General features: G+C 44.3%; 1 protein-coding gene across 7 annotated transcripts in view; it reads right to left on the reverse strand.

Annotated features, from left to right (window-relative positions):
• timm50 (translocase of inner mitochondrial membrane 50 homolog (S. cerevisiae)) overlaps positions 1–27,298 on the reverse strand; it is a 197,575-nt gene that overhangs the window by 83,555 nt on the left and 86,722 nt on the right. For 6 of the 7 annotated variants that reach the window (XM_041179312.1, XM_041179311.1, XM_041179310.1 and 3 more), the window contains exons 4-7: positions 21,805–21,863; positions 20,313–20,432; positions 17,921–18,025; positions 10,480–10,578 (exon numbers count right to left, since the gene is read on the reverse strand). In XM_041179312.1, coding sequence (XP_041035246.1) covers positions 10,480–10,578; positions 17,921–18,025; positions 20,313–20,432; positions 21,805–21,863 — 383 coding nt within the window. Of the gene's footprint in view, positions 1–10,479; positions 10,579–17,920; positions 18,026–20,312; positions 20,433–21,804; positions 21,864–23,079; positions 23,400–27,298 lie in introns of those variants that run through there. The other variant, XM_041179316.1, reaches the window with a different exon arrangement.

Consider the following 27,298-nt stretch of genomic DNA (forward strand, 5'->3'; position numbering starts at 1 on the left):
TCCTGAGGCACCCAAAAACCACACTCTAAACTCACTGTTTCTTCAGCTGCAGAGTAAACAAATGTATTCCCTAAACTCTTCTCTAAAGTCTTCCAGTAGCACTTCCGCTAAACCAGTCACATTACTGAGTCCTATAACTGATTATTCAGTTAACTACTGTCCCACTAGCCTTGTAGTTTTTCTTCTCTGAGAGCTCAAAATTCCTGTCTTCTCTCTCTGACACACACGCCGAACACTCCCTCTCAGTTCCAGTCTTTTCTGTGTCTATGTCACTGAATCAATGTAGCTAGGTAACAGGACTTTTTTACTTTGTGTTTTGTTTTTAGAATCACTGAACTTTCAACCCTTACTTCAGGATTTGTAAGACCTCATTAGAAATATATTTATAGAAACAAACCCAAACGACCCGAAACCTTTTAGTGTTAAATCTACCCAGACGCCAAGGTCCATAAGCAATGCCGAAGCTGAAAACATTTTTTACTTTTCTTAACACACAAACATATGTATAAATTCAACTTAAAATTACACATTTTCATAACAGTATCCCATCTAGCACTTCATCCTAGTGAGCATCTTCATACATGATCCTAAATGCAGAGTGTTGGCAGGCTATTTAACCAGGGAGACAGTCAAGTCCTATTCAGTCCTCTTCAGAAGATCGCACACAGGTTCTTGCTACAAGGTGTTCCCTCAGCAATCAGGAGTGGAAACCATGGCTGACTGCCTCTCTCATTTTCATGTGGAGGTGATTTATGGCATCCGGATCGATAATGAACCTGCGGCTTACTGGTTGGTACGTGTAAAGCTTAGTACCATCTAGAACATTCTCAAGACTGCACTGACTCGCAAATTATGCCCCTTTCATAAATATGGAACCTTCGACTTTACAGGAAACCATTGGTTAATTTGATGAAAAAATCTACTGTCCTAAAAACAAAGTGAAATTAGCCAGTACAGTGGAATAGATGCACCTGACCAGTGGGTCAGGAAGCGATAGGGAACGAATCTCAACATGTGGTAGGTTTATGTTCTGTCCACAGTTGTCAGGGCAAGGAGCCAAAAAAAGCACGAAGGGAGAGGGAAAGCCCTCGCAATCCAATTCCAGCTGGTAACTGAAGGTCAGGTACCTAGCTGTCTGCAGCTTTTTTTATTTATTCATTCATGGGATGTGGGCATCGCTGGCTGGGCCAGCATTTATTGCCCATTCTTAGTTGCCCTTGAGAAGGTGGTGGTGACCTGCCTTCTTGAACCACTGCAGTCCATGTGTTGTAGGAACAGCCACAGTGCTGTTTGGAAGGGAGTTCCAGGATTTTGACCCAGTTTGCTCAGATTCTAGTTCTGTAAATGGCACAGAAGAGGGAGATTTTTTTTCCAAAGCTATGCGATTACCCTTGCGCAGTGCCTATCAGAGTTTATAGAGCCATTTGTAAAAGTTATTCCCCCATCAAATCATTCTCATTTGCCTCATGATACTGAACATGCTGTAAAAGAGGTTAATAAGGATAGATGTTAAAGAAAGAGCCTGTCACTTTACATTACACAGTTTATGAAGAAACATTTTGATTAAATTATCCTAATTCCAGATTACATTAGACATAATTTAAGAATGCACTAGAGATGATTGAATTATTCTAGTTAGGGGTGCCCAAAAATGACACGGTATAGCTCTTTGCCAGATAACATTAATAATAATACATTACCGCTTGAATATACTTGTGGTTATAACAAAAATGAAAAATCAACCTTCAAACCTTTTGAAAAAGGAAGGTATCACCCAGTTTAAACAAAAAACAAAGGCAAATTGGAGGCAAAACAAAATCTTCATCAAAATGTAAATTGCCGTGCACATCTCTGGAACCTGTCATTTCCTGACCCATGTTGTATCGTTGCACAATAGTTGCGTACATAGTCTGTTAGATTGGGTTTCAATGCAGAAGCTTCTTGTTTGAAGTTCCCATTGGTGCAGGTTGACTTCTGACAGTGCCAAAAAAAAAGGTGACAGATTGCCCATGGCCAGATGCTGCACAGTGAAGGCAGCAGAGCAGCATTTTGTCAGGCGGCAGATGGGCGATGGGCTGTTTTGGAAGACACCGGCGCCTTACCCTGGGTCTAATGAGCGGCTTCTGCAGATAGTAAAGTTAACTGCTGTGATTTATGAATATCACCAACTTTGCTGAAATTATGCAGTGCAAGGGGATTGCACAAGGCACATTCTGTAAGTGGTTGAAGACTACAATATATAAATATCCATTTTTGTATCTGAACAGCAAGGTGATGACTTATTTCAACTAACTGGACTATGTTAACACTTAGATTCACAAATGCTCTCCAATGACAACCAAATGTGTTGCAGACTCATACTGAGAAAGAGTTCCAGGTGTTACTACCCTGCAGTCAGTCACCCAGGTGTGCATTTTACAACTGCAGACCTAAACAGTAAACCTTGACAAGCTAGTCACACATTGGAGCCATTACAGCTAAACCGGATCTTCACTTCACCTGACATAAACACATACGTACTTCCCAATATAGCTCACTGGATATTGGACACAAGCAGGAACCATAGAGTCTGAGGGCACAAGCCTAACTGTAGCCCCTATTAATAAAGCCTAGGATGTTGTGTGCTTTATTAATGGTTCTCTCAACTCGCTCTGCCACCTTCAATGACTTATACACATAAATCCCTGGTCCCTCTGCTCTTGCACCTCCCTTTAGAATTATACCCTCTATTTTATATTGCTTCTCCTCGTTCTTCCTACCAAATTGAATTATTTTACAAGTCTCTGCATTAAACTTCATCTGCCTTTTGGCCACGCTTTCCACTAGCCTATCCATGTCCTCTTGAAGTCTATCACTATCCTCCTCCCTGTACACAATACTTCCAAGTTTTGAGTCATGCACAAATTTTGAAATTGTATACCCAAATCTAGGTCATTAATAAATATCAGGAAAAGCAAGGGTCCTAACACCAACCCCTGGAGAAACAAATATGTACCTTCCTCCAGTCTGAAAAACACTATTCATCACTACTGTTTTCTGTTACTCAGCCAATTTCATATCCATGCTGCTACTATCCCTTTTATTCCACGGACTCTTTTAACTTTGCTGACAAGTCTGTCATGTGGCACTTCATCAAATGCCTTTTGGAAGTCCATGTAAACCGCATCACATCCTTGCTAATCTTCTCTGTTACCTCATCAAAAAGCTCATGCAGGACAGTTAAACACAGCTTGTTCTTAACAAATCCTTGCTGGCTTTCCTTAATGAATTTACATTTGTTCAAGTGACTGTTAATGTTGCTCCAAATTATTGTTTCTGAAACCTTTCTCACCACTGAAGTTAAACTGACTGACCAGTAATTGCTGGGTTTATATTTACACCATTTTTTGAACAAGGGTGTAACATTTGCTGTTCTCCAGTCCTCCAACACCACCCCTGCATCTAAGGAGAATTATAGACTTAGACGTTTACAGCAAAGAAGGAGGTTATTTAGCCCATTGTGTCCGCGTCTGAAGGTTATGGCCAGTACCTCCACAATTTCCACGCTTACTTTCCCTTAATATCCTAAACTCATCTGGACCTGGTGACTTAGCAACTTTAAGTACAGCCAGCCTATCAAATACCTCCTCCTCTCTCAATTTATAGTCCATCCAGCCTCTCAACTGCTTCCTCTTTCACCATGACTTGGACAACATCTTCTTCCTTGGTAAGGACAGAAGCAAAGTACTCATTCAGTACCTCAGACATTCCCTTGCCTCCGTGCACAAATTTGCTTTTTGGTTGCTAATCCACCCACTACTCCTTTTATCACTCTATTTACTATTTATATGCCTATAGAAGACTTTTTGGATTTCCTTTTATGTTAGTTGCCAGTCTCTTCTCATACTTTATCTTTGCTTTTCTTATTTGTTTTTTCATTTTTCTTCTGAACTGACTATATTCTGCCTGGTTCTTAGTTCTGTTATCAACCTGACATCTGTCATATGCACCCTATCTCTGCTTCACCTTACCCTCTATCATTTTCATCATCCAGAGAGCTCTGGATTTGTTTTCCCTACCTTTTTCCATCGTGGGAATGTACCTTGAATGTACCCAAACACTCTCTCTTTATAGGCAGCTCATTGTTCTGTTACAGTTTTGCCTGCCAATCTTTGACTCCAATTTACCTAGGCCAGGTCCATTGTCATCCCAATGAAATTGGCCCTCCCCAATTAATTATTTTTACTCTGGATTGCTCTTTGCCCTTTTCCATTGCTAACTAAAACCTTATGATGCTATGGTCAATGTCCCCTAAATATTCCCCTACTGACACCTAATTCACTTGACCCACCTCACTCCCCAGGCCAGATACAGCAATGCCACCTTCCTCATTGGACAGGCAACATACTGATGTAGAAAATTCTCCTGGACACATCTTAGAAACTCTTGCTCTTCTCTGCCCTTTACACTATTAATTATCCTAATATAGACTGGGACAGTAAAGTCCCCCATTTCAATTACTCTATAATTCTTGTATATCTTTGTAACTTCCTTGCAACTTCGCTCCTCTATATCTTTCACACTAGTTGGTTGCCTATAGAATAGACCAAGCAATGTAATGGTACCTCTATTGTTTCTTAGCTCCAACAAAAAGATTCGGTCCTCAGCTCCTCTGGGACAGCGCTTCAATGTTCTCCTTAATCAATACTGCCACCCCTCCCACTTTTCTTCCTAACCTATCTTTCTTGAACACCTTGCATCCAGGAATATTTAGTACCTAGTTCTGCCCTTTTTTGAGTGAGGTCTTCATTATCACCACATCATAATTATTTCTATGTGGTTATCTGCACCTACAGCTCACCAACCTTACTTACCACACTCTGCGCCTTCACATGCATGCAAGACAAACATATTTTAGACCTTATTACATTCCCTATTACCCTGACCCTAATGCCTTACTATTTCCTACTCTAATGCTGTCTGTTTTTCCCAATTCTCTGTGCACCATGGTTTTTCTCTCTAATAAAGCCTCCTGCTGGTTCATCATCCCAATCAAAAGATGGCATTTCTGAGAGTGCAGGACTCCCTCAGTACTGCAGTAGGAGTGTCAGCCTAGGTTTTATACTTATGCCTCTGTAGTGGGACAGGAATCCATGATCTTTTGACATAGAAGTGAGAGTGCTATTCATTGAGTGACAGCTAAGACAGCAAGATAAGGGACACCTTTAAAAGGGCAAGGTGAACGTGCAAATTTTTTAATGTGTCAGTAAAGGTCACCTGTTCAACCACAGAAAATAGGAAGATCTACTCCCATGAGTTGAAAATCTGTTCTGCCTCCAGGCAGAGATTGAAAGCAGGTTCAGTTGTCTGTTACAGCATTGCACACCATCACACTGCTCGCTCTGAGAAATAACTTCACATAAAGCTAGTCTGGTCTGATCATAGATGTTTTAGATAAACTGGAAACGAAAATCATAAATCAACAGAGCTCCAATGGTGGTGTAGTAGCTGTGTAGTATTGCTGAATAGAGACATGTCTAAGCTTTTCTTCTTGCACTCATCAAGACATTCGCAAGAATACCAATATGAGGGAAGACAACAATTTATACTGTATGTGAAAAGAGTGATGATTGGTTGACAAGTAGCAGTGCCATGGGGAATGCACTAATTGATGGTGCGTGACAGTTAGCTGCTAAGCATTGTTTGAAATTAAAACCAGGCAGCTTGACCCTGATATTCCTCAGGGCAATGCCTTGGCCAGAGTTGGCGAATGGCTGAACAGGTGAACTATGCAGTAGCAACACGAGTGGCATTCATCACTAACAGGATGCTGCCATCAAGCCAAAAAGATGTTCTGCCTATCACACAAATGAGTAATGCAGTATAATGAATTTCAGTGCCAGTGTGATGCTAGGTACATAGGCCACATGTCCCAAAGACTGGCGGATCGTATCAAACAGCATGTCCCAGCTGCTGTTCGCAACGGGCAGGGTACAGACCCTACCCAACTAGCTCGTGTTTGCAAAACCCAAAATGCAGTGTCCAATGTTAGATGTGATTCCACAATTGCGCAACATTTGCTGAATAATCCTCAACTTGCTAAGAATTACGCTGACAACCAATGTAAGATTGTCAGTTGGGTTCACAGTGTGGCACATTTGCTTGTACTGGAAGCTACATATATTAATACATAGGACCCTGCTCCTTGCAGACAGGAGGAACATGTACACACATTGCACCTGTTTCAGCTAAACAAAGTAAGTGACAGCCATTCGCTGACTCATTCCTCAGGGCAATTTCTTGATCTATCAGGGTCAAGCTACTCAGTTTAAATTTCAAACAATGCTTGGCAGTTAACTGTCAGTCACCATCAATGGTGCATTCTCCATGGTAATGCCACTTGGGCAACCAATCAGCACTCTCTTCACATACAGTGTAAATTGTTATCTTCCCTATATTGGCATTCTTGCGAGTGTCCTGATGAGTGCAAGATGAAAAGCTTAGACATGTCTCTTTTTTCAGCAACATTCAAGTTCTGTACTACCAAGCAGTGTGGCATTCAAGAATGCAGGAAGGATCAGAGGGTTAATTTGAATGCTGAGTTTTCTTGATATATGTTAATAAACTAGACTTGGTGTATAGGGCACAATTTCAAAATTTGTTCATGACACAAAGTTTTGAAGTATTGTGAACTGTAAGAAGGGTAGTTATAAACTTCAGCAGACATAGACAGATTGGTGTAATGGCAGACAAGTGGTAGATGAAATTTAATGCAGAGATGTGTGAAGTGATTTAATTTGGTAGGAAGAATGTGGAAAGACAATATAAAGTAAAGGGTACAATTCTAAAGGAGGTGCAGAAGTAGAGGGACCTGGGGGTTTATATACATTAATCACTAAAGGTGGCAGGGCAGGTAAAGAAAGCAACTAAAAGCATACAAGAACATAAGAAATAGGAGCAGTAGTAGGCCATTCAGCCCCTCGAGCACACTCCATCATTCAATGATATCATGACTGATAATCTATTTCAACACCATTTTCCTGCACTATCCCCATATCCCTCGGTGTTTTTAATATGTAGAAATCTATCGATCTCAGTCTCGGACTTACTCAATGACTACCCACAGTCCTCTGGGGCAGAGAATTTCAATGTTTCACCAACCTCTGAGTGAAGAAATTCCTCATCTCAGTCTTAAATGACCTGCCCCTTACTCTGATCCTTCCTGCATCTACCCTGTTGATCCCTGTAAGAATTCTGTATGTTTGAATGAGATCACTTTTCATTCTCCTAAACTCCAGAGAATATATGGAATCCCTTGCTTCATAAATAGCAGCAAACAGTACAAAAGCCAAGGAAGTTATGATAAACTTGCATAAAACACTGGTTCAGCCTTCACTGGTGTACTGTGTCCCACTATAGGCACCACACTTTAGGAAGGATGTGAGGGCATTAGAGAGGCAGTGGAAAAGGTTCACGAGAATGGTTCCATGGATGAAGAACTTCAGTTATGTGGCTAGATTGGAGAAGCTGCTGCTGTACTCCTTGGTTAAGAGGAGATTTGTTAGAGGTGTTCAAAACCATGAGAGGCCTAGATAGAGTAAATAGAGAAGAAACCCTTCCCATTGGCAAAAGGATCGAAAACCAGAGGACACCACATTAAGGTGACTGGAAGCTATGGCGACATGAAGATAAAATTTTTATGCAGGATCTGAAATGCGCTGCCTGAGTGTGTAGTGAAGGCAGATTCAATCAAGGCCTGCAAGAGAGACTTGGATAATTAGCTCGAGAGAACAAAGCTGCAGGACTATGGGGAAATGGGTGGGGGAGTGGAACTAGCCGAGCTGTTCTTGTGGACAGCTGGCACAGACACAATGGGCTGAATGGCCTCTTTCTGTGCTGTAACCATTCTGTGACTCCATGAATTACTTGATCTCACTTGGGGCAATCCAACTGGCCAGGGCTCTTATTCTAGATGACCCAGATGCAAATACATGTAATGCATGCATGTTGGATGAGGAATAAAATCCTGCTCAGTTGTGAAAATTCTTACAGAAGGATGGCCTGCCAACATTCACTAACCATGTTATATGTTTAAAAAAAAGGCTATGTAGTGCAATAGCAAAATATGCCAGTAGCCACATCAGTATCACAAGAACAAGAGGGAGAAAACTGGGGAAAAATCTTGTTTCCCCCCCCCCACCAATTTTGTATCAATTTTCCATGCAGCATAATACCAGCAGTTGAACCTAATCATTTAATTTACATTTAGATGAAGACACTCATTTTGGGTATACTTGGGTTTATACCACAGCTTTATCATGCACATGTCTGCATCCACACCACCGCCCCACCCCACCTCGCCTATAGTGTTGTAATTAAAGTTGGATTTTAAACAAACATTGTAATCCAGAAGATGAAGTAGGAGTGAAGGCAAGTAATTAACCCATACAGCAGTTTAAGTTTCACAACCTTCCAACAGAACAGAATCAATACGCATATTACTGAAAAGAAAAACTCAGGACCAAGAATTACAGAGGAAGAAAGTGGAGTTAGGATGAAAAAAAAAAAAAATGCTGAGTATTAAGAGCATGAGCAACACCAAAGTAAAAACAGAGGAAGAGAGACAGACAGACAAGAGACTTGGGCCAACTCTACATCACTTTCTAAAATGCCACAAACGGTTGTACTGAAGAGACATTGATATGTAATTAAGCACTTGTGGCTATAACTACCCATGTCTTTCATCTGGAAATGAAAAGGTCCTTTGGGGAATCAGTCTCTAACACTGTGGTTATAGTACCAACAGTCTTTAAACCATCGTAATCTTAACTGCACAGCAGGTCTGTCATTGCTGCTGCTCTCGGCAAACCCCAGTCTTTTTCAGGAGGCCCGAGGGGATGGTGTGTGCTCAGAAAGACTCCCTGGGTGCCACAGGACAACAGATGGGAGGTAGGAGGCGAGGCAGAAGGCTTGCAGTAATGCAGGCCACACATACTATTGTAGGCATGGTCATTTCAGAGGAGCTCAGATTACAGAGCATGGGCAATGTACAACTCATCCCATGCGCCCCCCCCCTCGATAAACCTCTGCTTTGTAAATATTGTGCTGCAGGTATTGTGGAATTGAAGGCAGTGGCATCAGACAGATGGGATACAGAGCTTTACTAAGAGCTTTAACCCTTTACGGACTTCTAGAGATTTGCAGCATAAACAAATACAAGACTTTGTTTACTGGTTTTCTCCCGTCCCCCCCTGAAGGTGCTGACTCTTGCTGGACATTACCCACTTGGGTGAGGAACAGGAGGCTCAGTTCATATTCACAGCTGACTAGGAACCTGGGGTTCACTCTCCACTCACAGATAAACAGCCAGTTCAGACTCAGAGAAATATAGGTCGACAAATCTGCCGTTTGGTTAAAAACATCTGACTCAGCAAGTAAAGACATGGAGCTGGGCAGACCCCAGGCTGTCAGGATCTGGGTTCCTACAATACACAGAGTTCTGAATGCCAATGGAGAATGACACACAATGCCCAAGGTAAATGGGAAGAGAATCAGACAGGTCACTCTGTAGAGAGGCAGCAACAGGAAAACAAAAGCACTTATAGTGAAATGGTTTCCTGAGATTCTCAAACCAGTGTGTATCCCTGTAGAATTAAGTGAGCTCAAGATTCAGTGGCTTGAAAATCAGCAATGCATCTCTGACATCAAGCACACAAGTCATCTAGTCACTCAACTTTTCAGTGTGTTTGACAATTTTCTTGGGTATTCTTTCCACGATGAGTACACGTACAATTTGCATCGAGGTTAAACAGTGGACCAAAAAGTCTCGAAATACTCAGCAGGTCTGGCAGCATCAGTGGAGACAGAAACAACAGTTAATGTTTCAGGTCTGACATCTCAGTTCGGATGAAAGGTCATGACCTGAAACATCAACTCTTGTTTTTCTTTCCGCAGATGCTGTCTGGTCTGCTGAGTATTTCCAGTGTTTTGCATTTTTTGTTCAGGTTTCTAGCATCTGTAATATTTTGCTTTTCGATCAAATAGTTCCTCGTGCTGAAATTTCTATAAGTTTAAGTTCTTCAAGGAGACAGAATTTATTTTAAATAAAATGGTGACTATACAACAAAGTGCTCCAAATCACAATGGCACCAACACGTTGTCCCATAGTGATTCAATGTTCATTTTGGCTGCCAATGAAAGGGTACATACCGTTCTCCCTCCCACTCAACATAATGATGCTTCCTCAGTGCAAAAAGTTGGAATGTCACTTTATTTAGGTGGGTGGGATAACAGGAAAGAACTACTTGCCCCTCACCAACCCAAGTGCTCTACAATTGAATTGCCCACTACAGCTCATGCCAAGATGGTCAGGAGGATGTTTTTCACTGACAAATTACATGTTTTAGGGTCAAACATCCTAGGGAGCTACACCTCCATGTTGCAGAGGCACAACTGCTATTTTAACACTACAAAGTGCAAAAGCAGAAAGGGCAAAAATACCTTCACATGGTGACCTTCCATGTACCGTGTTGCGTCCCTGAACAGACGGTACATAATGAATCCATGTGGATCCACACTGTCAATAAGTGGATATGCTGTCTGTAAAAGAGAAACATGGAGAGTTGTCAGTAACCACCCTGAATATAATTTCAAGTTCAGATCAAAACAAATCAGAAGCTAGGCGATGTAAGCCCATCCTAACATGCGAAAATCTCCCCCACCGTTTAACCACTGCATCTATGTGCTATCTGAAGCTCAAACATAAACATGCTTTCATACCATGTGAAACTTGGTGCTAGGGCTGTGCAGCCACCTACAACTGAGAAACAAACTTGCTGGGATTCCCCAATGGCAGCAACTAGGAAGACTGTGCCTCTTCCAAGCCACAAGCCTCAATAAAAAGTCTGGAAATTTATTTTGCCAGGGGCGCAGGACCCATGAATTGAGACCTGGGGCCACAAGCAAATTCAAAGATACTGATCTAACAAAGGGGCTAGTGTCCCCAAATAATACTCTCAGCTAGTATGATGCTACTCCAAGATCTTTGGAGATCCTAATCAATAACGTAACTTCTCCAGCCTTACTCTCAGGGATAAAACAAGGAGAATCTAAGCTATAATAGGATGTAGGGATCATAGAAGCCGACAACACAGGAGGCCATCATGCCAGCTCTTTGAAAAGGTACTCCAATTGGGCCTATTCCCCTACTCTGCATCTATATAGCCTTGCAACCTTTTTTCACTTCAAGTATATCTCCTATTCCCTTTTGAAAGTTATTATTGAATCTGCTTCCAAAATCCTTTCAAGAGCCGTATTCTGATCATCACAATACATAACAGGAAAAAAAAAATGCTCATCTCCCATCTGGTTCTTTTTCCAAACACCTTTAAACTGTGTCCTCTAATTGTTGATCCTCCTAAGTGGAAATGTTTTTTCTTTCCATTTCAAGAAGTATTTAGCGATTTACAAATTACTATTAAAAAAATCCCATTTCACGTTTTAGAAACAACTGCCTTCAATCACAATGCAGCCCCTCCATGTCATGTCCCCTTGCCTCCAGATCACTCCAGTGACCTCACTGATTGAGAGGAACCAATGTGGCCTTTAGTAGCTGAATTTGTCACAATGAAGGAAAAGAAGCTTCAAAGTGATGAGCCAGTGCTATTGAATCCTAGGAAAACGCCGCTTCTAGAGAGAGATCAGGGCAGAACAGTGAAAAATACTGCTCGAGCTTCACTTCTCCTCCAAGGGGAGCTAAAAGCAGCGAGCAGTAATCTGCAGAGGCATGATAATATTGCCGTGTGGATACATTAAACGTCTTTCAGGAGAGACGTTAAACTGAGGCCCCGTCGGCTCTCAGGTGGACATAAAAGATCCCATGGTGATACTTTGAAGGAGTTCTCCCTGGTGTCCTGCACAGTGATTCAGTGTTTATCCCTCAACACTTAAAAAAAAATAATTTATTTGTTCATTATCTCATTGCTGTTTGTGGGGCCTTGCCGTGTGCAAACTGGCTGCCGTGTTTTCCTGCCTTACAACAGCGACCACACTTCAAAAAATAAAGAAGCACATGATGGGCGGTGAAGCCCTATGGGAAGTCCTGAGGTTGTGAAAGGTGCAAAGTAATTGCAAGCATTTTTGAACTGCATTCCGGAAACAATGACTTTAAATTACTAACAATCGTTGGAACTAAGTACGAGATGAGAAATGTAGAGTTAAAAAAAGTGTTTATGCTGCAGTAATTATATAGAATCTGTTTCGTGCTGCGGTTTAGTGTAAGATAAGCATGTAGCAATTAGCAAACAAACCAGTCCTTCTGCATGAGACAGGCCAAAACCTGCCAGGCAGGTACACATTCACCATTATCTATTCCAGAACATATATATTTGATTTGCTTCACTTAAGTTTCAAATCATGCTCTAAAGGACATTATTGAAATTTTTAGCAGTTGAGGCTGCCTCATGTGGAACTGAATCCATTGCAACAGAGCTTTTTCTGTGCCACACTGACAGCCTTTACCAGAAACAGAGATTTTCTAAACACTGACTATATTCAATTATTCAATGGGTAACCTTCGAGTAAGAAAGCAGCAGGATCAAGCCCCACTCCTGAGACCAGTCAACATAATCCAGGCTGGCACTCCAAAACTTCCAAGCCTGAGGGAGTGCTGCACTGAGAGAGGTGCCATCTTTTGGATGTGACATTAAACCAAGGCCTCGTCTGTCCTCTCAGGTGGACGTAAAATACGACATTAGTTAAAGAGCGGCAGGAGAGGTCTTTCCAGCATACAGGCAAATATTTATCCCTCACCCAAAGTCATTTTAGAAGGTTATCATCTCATTGTCATAGAGTCACAGAGCTTTATGGCATGGAAAGCGGTCCTTCGGCTCATCGTGTCCGCGCCAGTCATCAAGCCCCTATCTACTTTAATCTCATTTTCCAACACTTGGTCCGTAGCCCTATATGCTATGGCATCTCAAGTGTTCATCTAAATACTTCTTAAATGTTGTTAGGGTTCCTGCTTCTACCACCCTTTCAGGCAGAGAGTTCCAGATACACCCCCCGCCCCCCCCAACCACACACACACACACACACTCTGGGTGAAAACATTTTTCATCAAATTGCCTCTAAACCTTCGGCGCCTTGCCTTAAATCTATGCCCCCTGGTTATTGACCCCTCCCACTAAGGGGAAAATTTTCTTCCTATTTATCCTGTCTATGCCCCTCATAATTTTGTACACCTCAATCAGGTACCCCCCTCAGCCTTCTCTACTCTAAGGAAATCAATCCAAGCCTATCCAGTCTCTCTTCATAGCTGAAGCACTCCAGCCCAGGCAACATCCTGGTGAATCTCCTCTGCACTTTTTTTTATTCATTCAGACGATGTGGGCTTTGCTGGCTGGGCCAGCATCTACTGCCCATCCCTAGTTGCCCTTGAGGTGGTGGTGGTGAGCTGCCTCCTTGAATCGCTGCAGTCCATGTACTGTAGGTACACCCACAGTGCTGTTAGAGAGGGAGTTCCAGGATTTTGACCCAGCAACAGTGAAGGAACAGCGATATGTTTCCATGTCAGGATAATGAGTGACTTGGAGGGGAACTTGCAGGTGGTGTTGTTCCCATCTAAATGCTGCCCTTGTCCTTCTAGATGGTAGTGGTCATGCGTTTGGAAGGTGCTGTCAAAGGAGCCTTGGTGAATTCCTGCAGTGCATCTTTTAGACGGTACACACTGCTGCTACTGTGTGTCAGTGGTGGAGGGTGTGAACGTTTCTGGATGTGGGCCGATCAAGTGCACTGCTTTGTCCTGGACGGTGTCAAGCTTCTTGAGTGTTGTGGGAGCTGCACTCATCCAGGCAAGTGGAGAGTACTCCATCACATTCCTGACTTGTGCCTTGTAGATAGTGGACAGGCTTTGGGGATTCAGGAGGTGAGTTACTCGTTGCACGATCCTAGCCTCTGACCTACTCTTGTAGCCACAGTATTTATATGGTTAGTCCAGTTCAGTTTCTGGTCAACAGTAACCCCCAGAATTTGATAGTGGGGGATTCAGCGATGGTAATACCGTTGAACGTCAAGGGGCAATGGCTGGATTCTCTCTTGTTGGAAATGGTCATTGCTTGACACTTATGTGGCGCGAATGTTATTTGCTCTTTGTCAGCCCAAGCCTGTATATTGTTTAGGTCCTGCTGTCTTTGGACATGGACTGCTTCAGTATCTGAGGAGTCACGAACGGTGAACATCGTGCAATCATCGGCGAACATCCCCACTTCTATCTATATGATGGAAGGAAGGTCGCTTGATGAAGCAGCTGAAGATGATTGGGCCGAGGGCACTAACCTAAGGAACTCCTGCGGCGATGTCCTGGGGTTGAGATGACTGATCTCCAACAACCACAACTGTCTTCCTTTGTGCTAGCTATGACTCCAACCAGTGGAGAGTTTTCCCCCAGTTCCCATTGACTCCAGTTTTGCTAGGGCTCCTTGGTGCCACATCAGTCAAATGCTGCCTTGATGTCGAGAACAGTCACTCTCACCTCACTCGGGAGATCAGCTCTTTTGTCCATGTTTGAACCCAGGCTGTAATGAGGTCGGAGCAGAGTGGCCCTGGCGGAACCCAAACTGGGCATCAGTGAGCAGGTTATTGCTAAGCAAATGCCACTTGATAGCACTGTTGATGACCCCTTCCATTACTTTACTGATGACAGAGAGTAGACTGATGGGACGGTAATTGGCCAGGTTGGATTTGTCTTGTTTTTTGTGTACAGGACATAGCTGGACAATTTTCCACATAGCCAGGTAGATGCCAGTGTTGTAGCTGTACTGGAACAGCTTGGCTATGGGCGTGGCAAGTTCTGGAGCACAAGTCTTCAGTACTATTGCCAGAATATTGCCAGGGCCCATAGCCTTTGCAGCATCCAGTGCCTTCAGCAGTTTCTTCATATCAAATGAAGTGAATCGAATTGGCTGAAGACTGGCATCTGCGATACTGGGGACCTCCGGAGAAGGCAGAAATGGATCATACACTCGGCACTCCTGGCTGAAGATTGTAGCAAATGCTTCAGCTTTATCTTTTGCACTGATGTGCCGAGTTCCTCCAACATTGAGGATGGGGATATTTGTGGAGCTTCCTCCTCCAGTGAGTTGTTTAATTGTCCACCACCATCCATAACGCTTTGATCTAATCTGTTGGTTGTGAGATCGCTTAGCTCTGCCTATCACTTGATGCTTATACTGGGTTATAGCTTCACCAGGTTGACACCTCATTTTTAGATATGCCTGGTGCTGCTCCTGCACTCTTCACTGAACCAGGGTTGATCCCCTGGCTTGATGGCAATGGTAGAGTGGAGGAAATGCTCGGTCTGTAGTGAGGCTAACAAGCCACTATTGATGATGGACATTGAAGTCCCCCACCCAGAGTATATTCTGTGCTCTTGCCACCCTCAGTGCTTCCTCCAAGTGCTGTTCAACATGGATGAGTACTGATTCATCAGTTGAGGGAGGGCGGTATGTGGTAATCAGCAGGAGGTTTCCTTGCCCATGTTTGACCTGATGCCATGAGTCTTCATGGGGTCCAGAGTCGATGTTGAGGACTCCCAGGGCAACTCCCTCCCGACTGTATAACGCTGTGCCGCCAACTCTGCCGGGTCTGTCCTGCCAGTGGGACAGGATATACCCAGGGATGGTGATGGTGGTGTCTGGGACATTATCTGTAAGGTATGATTCTGTGAGTACGACGATGTCAGGCTGTTGCTTGACTAGCCTGTGAGACAGCTCTCCCAATTTTTGCACTAGCCCCAGGTGTTAGTAAGCAGGACTGTGCAGGGTCGACAGGGCTGTGATTGCCGTTGTCATTTCCTGTGCTGAGGTCGATGCTGTGTGGCTGATCCAGTTTCACCTGGTTTGATACAACTGAGTGGCTTGCTAGGCCATTTCAGAGTCACATGTAGGCCAGACCAGGTAAGGATGAAAGATTTTCTTCCCTAAAGAACATTAGTGCCCCAGATGGGTTTTTACGACAACTGACATTTAGGCAATTCCAGATATTTTATTGAATTCAAATTCTACCAGAGCATTACCCTGCGTCTCTGGATTACTAGTCCAGTGACAATACCACTACGCCACCGCCTCCATAGGCACTTCTCCAAAATCCTCTTTGTCAGCCTTACATTTGCCATCCTCCATAACCTTCAATTTGTCTAAAGTTCAGACACCAGGAGCCTATCTTGTATCATGTTTCGCTCACCCACAAATGTCATTTTCTCTAACTTATATAATGGTCCCTCATCTTCCAATCCACTGAACCATTACATATATTCCTTATTGTTGGGTATGCACAGCCAGTTTAACTGAACTTACCAAAAAGCCATGTGAACAAGCCTTCAGAAAATAATATTGAAACTGATATTGAAACCACTTACCAAAGCTACTCTAACACAATCAAACATCTGGATAGGTGTTCCCTTGCTGAAGGGCAGGAAAAGCTCTGTCCGGTCTTCACCTCCCATTTCCACCATCTCTTGCCACAACCATACCCAAGTAAATGTGCAATGGAATTAAGGAGAAAAGTCACCATCCCGCAAATAAGATATAGAACAAATAGGCCATGAGACAGCCCAATCCCAAACTACAGAACTTATAAATAGTATGTAAATGATTGAGAATTTAATACACTCAACCTAACAACATATGACCTATGGACTTTAATACAAAACAGAGTGCAGTCAATCTTTCATTTCCCTTCTGTGAATTAGGGAGGCCTGCATTTTGCAATGTATTGTAATTGTTTATATAATTAAGTGTTCATAATTGTGCAATTCTTTTATTATTTTATACTTTAATGATTGTCTATAAATATGTTATGAATTATGATGATTTGTATTGTCACCACAATTTGGCATGTACCACTATGATTTTTCGACAAGCCAATTATCAATCTAATCTGTCCAGTCTTCATTCCTGTGTCGTCAATTGGATGGCACACTCTAACCTAGTTTTTAAAATCAGTGCAGGCTGCCCAAAGCACATTATCAACACAGATTTTAATTTGAGTAGGCACTGAAAGATGATTTCTCTTAAACATATACAAATAGGCAGATTCAAAGCACTTGTATGAAATGGTCACATTGAAGGGGCTTTTGCAATGCAGTACTTGTTGAAGGGCAGAGCCGCTGCACTGGCCTGACGCTGCTTCTCCCCACTTAAAATCCACCCACTGCCAGTCCTCACCCACTGCCAGTCCTCACCTACTGCCAGTCCTCACCCACTGCCAGGCAGGAGGGCAGCCCATGAACCTCACAGCAGCAAGCGCCATGAAACAGTGAGATCTGCCACTGGTGGAAAACGTGAAATTGGGACAGTTTGTATTTCTAACAGCAACTGGTGAAAGAGCTGCACATTTGTTGTTAGCTGCAGCTTTTAAAACATAAAAGCACCTCCCTACAGCATAATGATCAGCAGTAAACGCTAACAAATTAGTGCCTCCTCCCCGAGGGTTTGAATTTTGAAGTATTTACAACAAAAAAAATCTTACTTTTACAACATAGATGGCATTACATAAGTGCAATCAAATGTCAGATTTAGCAGACTGACTACAATCTGTACTGCAGTTTTTTACAACATTGTGACTGGGCTATTCAAGAATCAGAAATTAAGAAAATGTGGTTATTTTTCAGTTTTGAATGGCAACCTGTCACTTTAAAAAAAAATCCAGAAGTAGTTAATTCTTTCCTAAGCAATGTATTCATCTTCACATTCCAGCTGAGATCAGCTAATTCAGCATAGATTTGAGATTGCTCCTGGGACCTCGCTATTCATTGCTCAGTTACTCACCATCTCATCCAAAGGGAACAAGGTTAAAGGAGAAAAAAAAAACATCAACATGAAGACAATTGCATGAAGGATTGTGAACCACTTGTGGCGCCAGTCAGAGCATAAATGATACTCACCATTCCCGTTTCTGTGGTGAAGATAACAATTTCGTACAGCGGAGCCAACTGCTGGAAAAAGTAGTCTATACCTGGCCTCTTCTTAAACCGCCAGCCTGTGACTAACTTGAAAGAAAGGTAAGGGACAGAGTGAGTCGCTTTACTGGTAATAATTTTTGAAATAAGGTTTAGGTGCAGCCTTGGCTCAGTGGTAGCACTCTCATCAGAGTTGGAAGGTCAATTCCGTTCCAGAGAGCTGAGGATATAATCAAGGCTGACCATCAGAGTAGCGCTGAGGGAGAGTTGCACAGTCAGATGTGCCTTCTCTTCCAAGGCCCTGTCTCCCCTCTCTAGTGGATGTAAAAGATCCCAATTAAAAGCAGGGGAGAAAGCCAAATGTCTTGGCCAATATTTATCCCTCAATCAACATCACTAAAAGAGATTATCTTGTTATTTACCTAGAGTAGCAAAATACCACCATCTGGAAGCAATAGGCATCTTAAATGATCCCAATTTGGCAATACACAAATAAAGATATTGTGAAAGCGAAGTGTGATTACTAGCTGGTGACATAACGTGGAGCATTCAAAGCTTTGTTTCTGTGGGTCACTTACTGCATTTCATGGAGCCTTGCTTAACGGCCACATTAGGAGTCTAAATCACATTCTCATTCATTCATATGTTTCTCAAGAGGTGGATACTAACAAATCTTGATTTTCCTATTTAAGATTATCTATCTAGTAGACTACAATGCTTTCTCGAAATTTCTAGGCCGTGAAATTCTGACAGGAAGTGCAAGTGAGGATGAACTACAAATGCAAAAATAAATGAATTGCTTAGGCTTAAAGGACTGAACAAACTGGGGCACACATGGGGCCCAGGAGCCATAGTTTGGACACCTTTTGCACAGACATTCAATACCCAAAGCATTATTGCCCAGCTTTAACCATTGTTTAGGAAATACAGCTGGCCAAGGCTGATTACAAAATTTTGGAGATCTTGCTCCATTATCTTTTGTAGCTACAAAATCTCACACGGTTATTCCTGGTTGGGTCCCTTTTCTCCAATATTCGCATTCTCCAAGCATTAACTAAACCAGGGCAAAATCCAAGAAGTGCAAACAGCAGGCGAAACAGTGGAAGCAGGCAAGAGAAGTGAAATGTTTTTTTTAAACATCTATCCAATCTTCACATTTAATATACAGAAGGACTATACAAGTCAGCCCTTTGAAATGGAGCCGTGCTGCTGTGTGACAATCTGCACCCCGAAGGCAAGTGATGCAATGTAGTCAGGTGGAATGACTCCACATGGCTCACAGTGTTTCTAAAAAGCAATGGAGCAAAACTGCCGAAACTTATAACAAACTGTAAACACAAAGACAATACAATTTTTAAAAAAACATTTCCAGAAACATCAAATAATAAAAAAAACTAATCTTGCCCAAGGGAAAATGCTTTCATTCTGCCTCTACATTGTGGAAAAGTACTGTAATACATATCACTGCTATCTCTCCCCTCTGAAGAGCACCATATGGGGAGTCCTCAGTCCTTTCAACCACCTGCTCCATACTCAGGTGTCCACATTACAATGGACTGCCCACTCAACAGGTGTGGGTTTCAACAGTTACAATGGAACACTTAGGCACACTGACACAAGGAGTATCGACTGCACAGTCTTGTGTAGTCAGGCGATTCCAGGCTTAACATGGGGTGGCAGCCGAGGCCTGGCAATTGGTCTCAGGACCCCGGTGCGTGCGGGAGAGAAGCAAAACCAGCCACGTCTCCTGCTCCAAAGCATTGACTGAAACTCTGCGTGGGCTACTGGTTGGGAATGGGAGCAGGCTCAGCTTCGATGCCCACAAGACTAACACACAAGTGGTTGGATCAACACACACAAAAGATGGGAGATTTGGGGCAAAACAAGGATGGCAGAGGTGGTGCTTGAGCTCTCTCAGTATGATGCAACGCCTTCAGAAACAGAATCGGCAAAAAAAGCTGTGAGATGCCAAATTGGCAATGTCTTCCTGGGAATTGAAATAGTTTCCATTTATGAAAAGAAAAGCCCAAAATCAACAGAAATAACTTGGTCATATGGTGCTTTTCAGAAAGTCAGGAGCCAGTGAAGCACTTTTGAAGAACTGGCTACTGTGACCGTGTAGGGAAGAGCAGAAGCCAATGTGTGAATTAGATAAATGACCAGATAATGCATTTTAGTGATGTTGGCCTAAAGGTAAATTTTTTAAAAGTTTTCTTTCAGTTGGAATAATGAAAGGATATTTTGAACAGAAAGCAATTTCCTTAGACTTTCTTCCTTCTTTAAAGTAACCTTCCCAAGCCGGCGACTCGTTGCAGGAGTGTTCACCATGGCAAGTGTTGCCGAGAGATGCTGTCCGGCCAGGTGTTGATAAACTTACCGACCACTCTGGGTGCAGCAGCACATCTGTTAGCTCTAACACAACAGTATACGGTGGCTGGTAATATGGCTCTTTAAGGGGGTCTGGCAACAACTTCTGACTGGTGGGCTCAATTATCATCTGGGGAAAAAAGGAATGAAAGGAAAAGGGTAGGATCAAAGAAACGTGCAACAGCTTATGTTACAAGGGCAAATTTGTAAAAAAAATATACTTTGATCTGTCTAAAGAGGCAGGGAAAGGAGAGTTTCTTTTCAGAACTTCCCTCCCACCTATTGATGACAACCTCAATGCTACTGGCTTTCTATTGTTGCACTCATGAATCTGCTGCATGTGAGTCCAGGTCCCAGCTGTCAGAGGATTACTACACACCTGAGCCTTGACGTGCACCACAGGACAACCAAACACAGCAGGATCTTAATAACCGTCGATGCTAGCATGAGTAATCCTAATACCCCATTGACTGTGGGTATTACCCATGCAGCTGGCTTTGCTCTCTGCCTCCAGAGGCAAAGCAGCAATTGGCGTTCGGATTGCTGGGATGCTGTTCTGCGCCAGGCCTTCAACCTAGCCGGTCAGTAATGTGATTTCCACGTCGGAGGTCAGATGCATCTCCCTCTGACCCCAACATCATCAGGGCCACTCAGTTCATTTCAATGTTATCGACAATGGAATTGGTTACACAGCATTAACAAAGTCATCATTTTAACAGGCACCACCTCCCCCCACCCCCAGCGAAAATACAACGGTGAGTAAAAAAAGGCTGTAAATGGCTGTCCTGGTTTTGCCAGCAAGATAGCAGAAAAGACTTATTAAAGGTATGGATCCCAACTAACAAGCCGGCTTCTTGCACTGGCAGAACAGCTCCAAATAAATTTTGTTCCTCAGAAGTTCATAATAGCAAGATCCAATTACACCGCATGGGCTGGAGGTGAGAACCACCCCTCTATCCCCATATCAAGTGAGATACAAAGTTGGCACTCTTGATATCCATCTTAGGGGCCTCTGTTTCATATAAAAACTGCTACTTTAGGGAATTTTCAAGGGCCAGAAAGAAATCTGGAAAAAGGAGACTCAAAAAAAGAAATCAGAATCTCAGGTTTCAGAAGAGTAAATGGAGAGTGGGATGATTAAAGATGCATTTGGACAGAAGATGAAGAGATTTGACAAATATTGGCAGTTGCAGGGTGAGGCCATAATTAGCAACAGATAGGGAAGGTAGATCCCAGGCCAGTGTTCCCAAATTCCACCTGGCAAACTGTCAAATGTGAAACCTCAACCCGCCAAATATTTTCATTATTGCACAACAGTTCTCATCGCCTTTATGGATAGTGACTTGTGATGTTAGAAACTTGCCTGCTGACTCACAGAGAATATATAACCATGAACACATTCTGAACTGCACCTACAAGTTTACCGAATAAATGTACCATGAAGTTCTGCCTGAATAGTAGAAAGTTCTGTTGCACATACTGTATGATCTCGACTCACCCACCTGTCTATAATCTTTGAAGTAGCGAAACGTCCTTCGTAACTGCTGTACAACGGGAGGATCTGCAAGGGGCAGAAGCATTCTACTGAGTGCACACTTTATTCACAATTGTTTAATGGACAAAACATTTTAAATGAACTGTAAACAATTCCAATAAAGCAACAGCAATGACTTTACAAGCTGCTAGGAAAATACCACATTCAAGCCAGGGCATAAACTTGCACCTCTGACACAAGGGTGGAGAAAGGATCAGTGTTTACATATAAATACTGGCATGGACCAGTTGGGTCGAATGGCCTACTTCAGCACAGTATATTCCATGTAATTCTAGGTAAGCGCTATGTAAGAATGTAAGACGCAGAATCCTGGCTCAGCTATAGGTGCCACATCAAAGCTCTAGAATGCTTCCACAAAGGCATCCAAGGCCCATCATGAGAATTCGATGGCAGGGCAAAATCACAAACAAGGTCTTTCGTTGTTTTGGGCTCAACACCATAGAGTTCACCTTCCAGAAAATTCAACTGGGATGGACAGTCCATGTCTCCCGCATGGACGATAACAGAATCCTGAAACAGATCGTCCATGGGGAACTGTCTCAGGGCAAACAGAATCAAGGTGGTCAGTACAAACAATACGAGGACACTAAAAAGATCCTTCCAAACTTCTGCACTGCATAAGCAAGCACTAAACTTGGTTCAGCATGTTTCAAGGCCCATCTATGCCAAGCTTGTCTAACCCTTGGCCCACAGGCCACAACCCGGCCCCCAAAGGCACTGCATCTGGGTCGTGGACTCACTGTTCAAACTGTGGGTAAGGTCAATGAAAGATTTGTGTGGAGCTGTTTCTCCAATCACAGGCCATTTCTTTCCTGTGTTTGCTGCTGATAGGCTCACTGGCGAGTGTGTCAGCAGTAAATGTGGTAGAGAAGCAGTCCATGATTGGAGGAGCAGCAAGCAGTGTGAAGATGAGTGGCTTCTCCTTTCTTTACACAATGTGCGCTCTCTCTCTCTCATCCTCCTGTGCAGGCACTGACAGCCTAAAGGAGCACAGGGCCAAGATGGCGGAACTGGTTAGGGTGGTCATGGGGAAAAGCAGAGTCGTAGCAACAGTGACTGACCAGTGCCCACCCGCCCATGGCAGCAGCAGTCTCTGACAGGACAGAGAGGGAGCACGATTCTGCACCATGACAACCACTGAACTTTCTTTCCAATGTAGTTGTTTAAGTCTGGTTCATTTCAGGCAATCAACTACCAAATAGCATCTAGTCCACAGCCTCACCTGAATATGCTTCTTTGGCTGTGTCTCTCGCTCTTTGTTGTTTGCTATTTAATTGATCACAGACGTATTTAAAGAAAAACAAAAATATCAAAATCTGCAAACAAATACACAGAGAGGTGGCTGAGAACATGAGATGAAGTCATGCTGCTTCCTGATTGTGTTGATCGCTCCACAGCCTTCCCAAGCAAGGGCTCAGGAGAGGGGCTGCGAGAGGGTGGCAAGAAGGAATGGTGACAAGTGTTCAGCAGTTGGGAGGAAGTTAGGAAAGCCCGCGGAGTGAGAGGCAGAGGCCCGGTCTACGGAGCGGGTGGAGTCCAAGAATGCTACCAAATGGCAGGAGGTCCTGTTGAGTTAAAGCGTGCAAATCTCACAGGCCTGGGTGCTTGCATAAATGTGCAGGTGTGTACACGTGTTGAGTGCATGAGCAAGAGACAGAGGGCGCGCGAGCGAGAAAGAGAGAGGCAGAGACAGAGGGTGCGCAAGCGAGAAAGAGACAGAAAGGGGGGCGCACAAGCACGAGAGAGAGGTTCTCAACTCACACTCTCAAACCCATCACACATCCACAGGGATCTCACACCTCAAGAGACAACATCGCTAACTCTCACACACACCCCCACATCTCCATCAGGCTTATATCCTCTGGAGCTCATGTCCTCATACCATCCATTGCTCTGCTCACCACACAAACATTCCATGCAATGCCATGCCTCCTGCTCACACTATCTGTTTTCATGCAGGAGAAGCTGACTCACAACAGCAGGGAGAGGTCCCAGATCAGGTTGGAGTGGCCCACATTAGGCCCCCTCACTCACTTTGTGACGTGCTGACTGGTGAGGATGTGTTTTGTGCCTGTAGCAGTCAGTGAGGTCAGCGGCAAACACTGAGGATTCTGCAGTACATCATCCCTTGCTCAACATAACAGAGCTCTCTTGCATGCTTTGGACTCTGCTGCCATAAACCAATTATCTCTATTTTGGTTCACAGGGAGCTCTGCAAAGTGACCGACACCCTCAGCCAGCCAGTCTCTCAGCTCCATCCACGAACTCACCTCCAGCCAAAACAGCACCCTTCCATTGGAGTGCAGGAAATAAGCAGCCTGGAAGATCCATCACAGCGCTTATCCACATCCTGCACCAGTGCAGAGACACACACCTCGATGGGACCTAGATCTAGAGCAGGCTCGGGTAGACAAATCTGATGGTCACTGTACCTACACGTGTCACAGCAGGAGGAGGCAGGTTCAGACAAGCTTGACGGCACTCAGAAGATCGCTGGTGAAGAGGCATCTGTGAGGTGCGAGTCAGATGAAGAGCTTCTGGATTTAACTTTCCAAATCATCGTGGAGAGACAGCAGGATGCGGGGGAGCATCACACAGAGCTGCTGGAAGCCCTCAACATGAGTTGGAGGAGTGCGTCCGCCTGCCACCAGCTGTGAAGTGGTGCCCATGTGCACATATGGAAGTCTCCATGGGCAGGATGGCAGACGCCATGGAGACCCTGGTCCAACAGAACGCAGAGATGCACGCAGATCTGCACTCCATCGCGGTAGCCATGGGTGAGTTTTTGCAGCGGCAACAGTGATTATAACACAAAAGATCCTGAGGGGACTTGACAGGGTGGTTATGGAGAGGATGTTTCCTCTTATGGAAAAATCTAGAACTAGGGGTCACTGTTTAAAAATAAGGGGTTGCCCATTTAAAATAGAGATGAGGCAAAATTTTTTCACTGAGGATTGAGTGTCTTTGGAACTCTCTTCCTGGAAAGGTGGTGGAAACAGAGTCTTTGAATATTTTGAAGGCAGAAGTGGATATATTCTTGGTAAACAAGGGGGAGATAGGTTATCGGGGGGAGGTGGGATGCAGGTTTCGACATCCCCCCCCAGCTGCTCCTTCCCCCAGCAAGGAGTCAGACCAGGGCTCTCAGGCACCCAAAGGGAGGAGCTGCTGCAGCTGGACACCCCTATGTAATGCACTCAAGAATCTCAAGGGCTGTCCACTCCCTCTGCATCCCCTTTGCCTGTGGCCTCCTCAACCTCAACCTCTGTCATCGCAGAGGGAGCAGCAGGCCCACAGAAGGACAGCAAAAGCAGGCCAGGGCCCTCAAGGCCTCAGCTCACTAACGGACACATGCTGAAGCCATCAGAGGCAACAGGGCCAACCAATGCACAGGCTGTCTCTATCCCTGCTGCGGATTTCAGGGCAGGACCTAGAAGTGATAGACCTAGAAAAATTAACATAGGGACAAGGAGCAGTAGGCCATTCAGCCCCTCGAGCCTGCTCCATCATTTAATAAGATCATGGCTGATCTGATAGTAACCTGAAATCTGCATCCCACCTACCCCCGATAATCTATCACCCCCTTGCTTACCAAGAGTCTATCCACCTCTGTCTTAAAAATATTCAATGACTCTGCTTCCACCACCTTTTCAGGAAGAGAGTTCCAAAGACACTCAACTCTGTGAAAAAATTTCACTCTTTATTTTTCAACAGTGACCCTTAGTTCTAGATTTTTCCACAAGAGAATCATCCTCTTCACATCCATCCTGTCAATACCCCCCAGGATCTCATGTTACAATCAAGTCACCTCTTACTCTTCTAAACTCCAGCTGATACAAGCCTAGTCTGTCCAATCTTTCCTCATAAGACAACTCACTCGCCCAGTCTAGGCATCACAAGTGGTTGCACGGGTGAACACATTTTCTCACTTTATAATCTGAAAAGATATTCATTTTCACTGAATAATGTGTAATGTTGTCTCTCAGCTTCATTGACAGGTTTTGCGAGTCCTCCCACTGCATCCCCTTCCAACCCCCTCACTAGCAGGTCAGCTGCACATAGCTGGACCGCAAGTGATTCTGGAGGGAGAAATGTGTGCATGACAGGGCTTTTCTAAGCCTCATGCAAACACACTCCCGCACACACGAAGCCTTCATCCACCACACTCATCTCACTGTCCTGAGCATTATCAATGCTGCCTGCTGGGATTATCTTTCAACTGTCTGAGCTGACATAAACTCCACCCGCCCACCGATCGCACTCCCATGCAGCATGTGTGCCCGTTCAATATGAGGCTCCGCTCACTTTTGATTTTGACAGCCCCCTCTAAAACTCACCATTCCCTCCTACCACACCCACCCTCAGTGCGTCTCCAGGAGGAAGTCATTGACTCCACAGACCCCTCCTTTGCATATTCACTTGGACATGTCGTTCCCCCCACCCCCACCGGACTCTCTCCCTTATACCTTCCTCCCCCTAACACCTACCCCACCACTTGCCACATCCACATTCTCCCCATTACACTCTTCTCCCCTCGTACTCCCTCCTCCCGCTTCCCAACCTCACATCCCCACCAACATTTTGGCTCCCCACTTCCAACCTCCCCACCCTCCCGACACCTTCTGCACCCCCGCTCCCCATCCCCAAAGTATACCGCCCTCTCCTACCCACCCTGGTACACCTTCCTCTCCCACTCAGAGCTGGACCTACCTTTCCCCCCACTCGCCGATCACCCGTGGCAGCTCATAGCCAAGACTGGGATCTTCCAAAGCAGACCCCAGACGTAAACGGTGACCTCCCACCTCCCGTGAGCTGCTTCGCGGTGGATCCATGTCCATGAGAATCCACCCAACATGCGATGCACGTGTTCCCACTGGGTCCGGTAGCTGTCGGGCTCCAGCGTTTTCTGCTCCTCAGATGAGTCCAAGTTCTGAGCAACGCCCTCACAATAAGTCCCGACTTTTGCACGTCACGCTTGTCCAGACATGTTCTGGGCCAGCGCGTTTTCCCGCCGGCGTAATCTGGCGTGGGGGAAGCAAAGCAGGTTCACACCAGCCCCTGTCCATGGCGAACACCACTGGATGACTCTGCTCTGCTTCCATGCCCACATGAAACAAATCTTTGGCCTTCTGCCATATGGTCCAGCGCCACCCACCATGACGCCCGACAACAGCAGGGCCAGAAAATTCCAGTGAACATAAACAGAATCAGACTCTTCAGTCATCAGAACTGGGGAGAGTTAGAAATGTAATGGGTTTAAAGTAGGCAAAATGGGGCAGGGTGGAAAAAGAACAAAAAGAGGTCTCTGATAGGGCAGAAGACAGGAAACATTAATTGGGCAGAGCCAGGGAAACAGTAATTATTTTTCCCAGAGATAAAAACAAAAAACTGCGGATGCTGGAAATCCAAAACAAAAACAGAATTACCTGGAAAAACTCAGCAGG

The sequence above is a fragment of the Carcharodon carcharias genome, chromosome 34 (genome assembly GCF_017639515.1).
Source record: "Carcharodon carcharias isolate sCarCar2 chromosome 34, sCarCar2.pri, whole genome shotgun sequence".
NCBI lineage: Eukaryota > Metazoa > Chordata > Chondrichthyes > Lamniformes > Lamnidae > Carcharodon > Carcharodon carcharias.